Source organism: Habropoda laboriosa, unplaced genomic scaffold, assembly GCF_001263275.1.
Source record: "Habropoda laboriosa isolate 0110345459 unplaced genomic scaffold, ASM126327v1 scaffold41, whole genome shotgun sequence".
NCBI classification, from domain to species: domain Eukaryota; kingdom Metazoa; phylum Arthropoda; class Insecta; order Hymenoptera; family Apidae; genus Habropoda; species Habropoda laboriosa.
In genome coordinates this window covers 743,396-748,199 of record NW_017100164.1, presented here as the reverse complement: position 1 = coordinate 748,199, position 4,804 = coordinate 743,396, and the positions used below count along the sequence as shown (strand labels likewise).

Below are 4,804 nucleotides of genomic sequence, written 5' to 3'. Positions count from 1 at the left end.
TTTTTAATACATATTGGATAAAGATATTTATTTAACATGCGACTTCTTATGTTTAAGTATTTCAATTGGTGTCAGGTACAATATTTTTGCACAATCAGAACATTCATATGCTTGTGTATTAGGTTTACGTTTAACAATGTCAGGATGTTTCTCAACATCCTTTGTACCTGTTGTAGTGCAGGATTGTTGATGTTGTAACTTTTCTATGCTTGTAAGAATTGTTTGCATATCACAATTTTGACAATGCCATTCTGTTTCTAGCAATTCCACAGACACCTTATCAGTCCATTCAGTTTCTCTTACACTAAAAATAAGTTGTAATAATTATTATTTTATAGTATTATGATATTTTGCTATAGACGTACACTAGTAATCATTTACCAATTATATGTAATAACGTTTGTTACACGAACTCCTCCTTTAATCGAGTTAGGAATTACCACAAAATCTAATTGAAAAGGATTTGGATCTATTGATATGTTATTTTCACTGTTTCCCACATACATTGTTTTAAGATCAGCTGGTAAAAGACGTTTTAATGTATATGGGATGGTGGTATGCATATATTCAATTAGTTCTTGATTAAGTGTGTATTCAATTTCACTAAAATCTTGTTTCTCATTATCACTAGTACTTGAATCTGCAAAATACTTATTATGTTAAACATTTATTTAAACATATTATTTTAAAAAGTTATAAAAAATTTCACTCCAATATGTTACATAATAAATTAATACTTATACATTTTGCTTAATACCTTTTAAACGTTCATTTAATAAAGAATCCCATTTGTATCGTAACTTTGTAGCTTTCATCAATAAAATTTGACCACTATCTGGTACAGGAAATATTAATTCTAACCAGGAATCACATATTATTCTATAAAGTGTAAAATAATATGGACATAAAGTTAATTTTTCCAATATTAATTATTTTTAATGCGTACGTACCTTGAAAACGTACTATTTGTATCGATTTCACGTGCAAATAAAAATAATGTTTGTGCAGCAGGCATTCTAAGTGTATTCACTAAGTAAGGTTTTGTTGTCTCCAAGAGGGATCTGTTAAAATAATACATAATCAATATAATAATACATAATAATTATTTTGAAATATATAATCAAAAACTTACAAATACGTTAATATTATATGTTTTGGACTAACAGGTGTTTTATTTTTAAATCCTGGTATTGAGACAATATCACCTTCTTCTAATTGTAATGTTTGGGGATGATTTCCAAAGAAACTCATTGGATGTAAGGCAATGTATGGTTTTGCTTTTGTATGAAATAGTTGTTCGTTTGTTGACTGTAAATGTTAATGTTGATAAATATTATTTATCAAAGAATAATTAACTTATTCTAGTTATATAAAATATTATTACCTTACAATAATTAAATTCATCAGCGCACGCAAACTGTGGATATAAACCACTGCATAGTATCAATTTCAACATTGTTAAATCTTTATAACTGCATGCAGTAGCTGCTGTTAATAGACTTTGTACTTGATTTGGATCATTTTTCATTCTAAATTCAACATCTTTTATGTCAATTTCTTCATCATTCCGATCATTATCTTCTATTTGTATATCAAAGGATTCTAGTTTTAATTGCTTTCGTTTCCTAGGTTCACTTTGTTTATATGTTCTTTTTAGAGATTTTAAAAGTTTAAGCTCTCCATGCCTTATGGCACGTTCTGCACTAGTCATAGAGGAATTTGGTTCTGGCAGACTTTTCAATAAACTGCAATCCTATTAGTTATAAGCAATCTCGTCAAGTAATTAATTTTTTAAAAAAATTTAATAAACCGACGTTAAAGGGGCAGTGATTCACCTGAAGTAAGTCTTTAAATTGCGCTCTCAATTTTGTCATTTCGTAAAATCTTTGCTCTTCCAAACCTCTTCGTTTACACCATTTTCTACTGCTACTTCCACTACTTCTCGATTCTTGGGAATTTTGTTGTTTTACTTCTAACCATTCTCTAAATGCGTTCAGCAATGTTATTGGATCACCATGATCAGACTCTAATTTTTTCCTAGAGGTCTTTAAAATGTTTAATCATTACATGTAAAAAAAATTTCTTTAAATTTAAATTTATAAGTTACATTCTATTACCTCGCATTCTGAATCCCTGTATGCTCTATTCGTGAATGGTGTTTGTATGCTTAAGGCTGCAGCTAATGACAGTACTGGTTCTACTTGATGGAAAATAGAACCCATTATTAACATTTTTCCTATTGTTATATCAACAGGTAGACGTGCAAGTGTTTTCCCGATACATGTTATTTTTTCATTATCTGTTAGGGCATCCTGCAACAAAAGACACGTTTTGTTTACTGTTCTGTTTGTTTAAATTACATTTCCATTAATTATTTCATAATTTGTATAAATAAACCAACATGTTCTTTCAAAGATAATATAGAATTTTCTATGCTTTCTGCTGGAGGTGGTTCTATGAATGGAAATTTTCGTGCATCTGGCAGTCCCATTGCTATCATTTGTAAAAGTAAAGAATCTAAAGGTACACGTTGTAATTCTGGAGTGGAATACTTTTCTAAAGCCACATATTCTTCTTCTGAATACAACCTATAAAAAAATTATTTATGGTTTAAATTGAGTGAGTTAGGAAAACATGAATTATGTATAACAATTGATCATAATACCTATAACATACTCCGGGTCCAGTTCTACCAGCTCGTCCTTTCCGTTGTTCTGCACTAGCTTTGCTAATCCAGAATTCCTTGAGTCGTTGCATTTTGCATGATGGATCATAACTCATTTCTTTTACCTTTCCACTATCAGCAACAAATCTAATTCCATCAATAGTAATAGATGTTTCAGCAATATTAGTTGATACAATACATTTTCTAACTCCTTCAGGAGCATAATCAAATACCTTGAAAAAGAAGAATATGACTTAAATTACATTGTAATTATAAATGTATACATTTTTAAACAAATATTTATTAAACATACTTTATCTTGTTCACTAATAGCTAGAGTGCTATGAAGAGGTAGGACAATCCAATTATTTTTCTTTTGGCTGTATTCTTTTGCTGCATCTACAACTGCAGTAATTTCACTCATCCCACTTAAAAATATTAATAGATCTCCTTTTTCATCAGCTGGAAATATCAATTATTATTATGATACAGTAGAAATAGAAATATTATGTAATTGATAAAATTTTTTACCAGGATATTTTTGATCAATCATTTGCATTATTTGAATGTAAGGACTTGGATTAAATCTATCATTTTTATAACGGATATCTTCTATAGTAACAGGTCTATACAATAATTGAATAGGATACAATCTTCCAGGAACCTATATGTATGAATGAATTATTTATTATCATAATACTTTTTTCTTTTTAATACTTATCACTTGATTATAAATATACCTGTATAGTTTTAACATCTTCTTTTGCAAAATAATTGTTAAAAAGTTCAATATTAATAGTAGCAGACATAAGCACTAGTTTTAGATCAGGATTTTGATTAATAATACACTTCATAATACCAAGGAGAAAATCTCCATGTAAATGACGTTCATGCACTTCATCCAAAACAATTACATCATAAGGTAACAATCCAGATTCTCCAGATAACTACACAAAACATAAAATGTATTAGTATTAATATTAACATATAGTAGTACTTAGTATATAATCTATAGTATTATAATTTATTTTTACCTGTCTTAACAAAAGACCTTCTGTTATAAATGTAATTTTGGTATCTTGATTTCTTTGTTTTTCAAAACGAATTTGATAACCCACATGATTGTGATTTTCTGTTAGTGTTTCAAAAGCAACACGCTTTGCTAAAGATATACAAGCTATTCTTCTTGGCTGTGTGCAAGCTATAAAAAGATGCTTTTTAATGCAATAATTACTCTCCATTAAAAAATTGTGATTTGTAAGAATCAGTAATAATAATACTTACCAATTTTTTGAAAGCCTGCTCGATATAAATATTGAGGTACTTGTGTGGATTTTCCACAACCAGTGTCACCAGCTATGATAACTACTTGTTCATTTTTTACTGTTTCAATAATCTCAGACTTATGTTGATAAACTGGCAGATTTGTTTGTGATTCCCTAAGTTTCTTTAATTTAGCAAATTTTTCTTTTTGCTTAAAATCCAAGTATAAGGTAATTATGTTTTGAAACTTCAATAATCGTTCTTTTGTTAATATTTCAATTGGTGAAACACGTGCAAATAATTCATTGAAATTAAAACTCAATTTAAAATTTATACAGTGCAATTTGTGGTATGTTGCTGGTATACCAATGGTATTTAATGTAAAAGTAGGTGAAATATCAGGAGTGTTTAGTTTCTTTTGTACAGCTTCATATTTATTAACAAATTTCCAAAAATCCTCAGTATCCTGTACTACATTTAAATTCCCTGAGAATACTTTATTCAATTCATGTTTGTATTTACTGAAATAAAAATCTTCACAATTTTTCCCAGAAATTCCTTGAGAAAGATCACACTCTTTATTATCTAAAATAACTTTTTTATCATAAGCTATTCTACATGCATATTTTGAGTCATATTTACTTTTTCTTTGTCTATTCTCATACTGATATTCACGCTTAGATTTACTACTAACCTCGTAACGTGAGTTCATATTTTAATAAATAAAAAATATTAAATTGTTTTAACGAACATAACCTTAAAAATATGTTTGTAACATTTCAACATACTTTGTATATATAGTAACATGAACTATATTTTTTGTTTATTATTTTTCTTTTAGCAATAATTACTTTTCACACAAGTATAGATAATACC

The 4,804-nt window shown here is 28.1% G+C and overlaps 1 protein-coding gene across 1 annotated transcript; it reads right to left on the bottom strand.

Annotated features, from left to right (window-relative positions):
- Positions 1 to 27: 27 nt before the first annotated feature.
- On the bottom strand, positions 28 to 4,640 carry LOC108578568 (probable ATP-dependent RNA helicase DHX34). Its single transcript, XM_017941933.1, has 15 exons — positions 3,950 to 4,640; positions 3,700 to 3,866; positions 3,406 to 3,612; positions 3,197 to 3,329; positions 2,979 to 3,127; positions 2,666 to 2,898; positions 2,402 to 2,588; positions 2,118 to 2,312; positions 1,836 to 2,045; positions 1,385 to 1,753; positions 1,133 to 1,308; positions 951 to 1,061; positions 758 to 879; positions 382 to 640; positions 28 to 304 (listed from the first exon to the last, which is right to left on the bottom strand). The coding sequence occupies exons 1-15, from the start codon at positions 4,638 to 4,640 to the stop codon at positions 28 to 30; spliced, it is 3,486 nt and encodes a 1,161-aa protein (XP_017797422.1).
- Between the last annotated feature and the right edge of the window lie 164 nt (positions 4,641 to 4,804).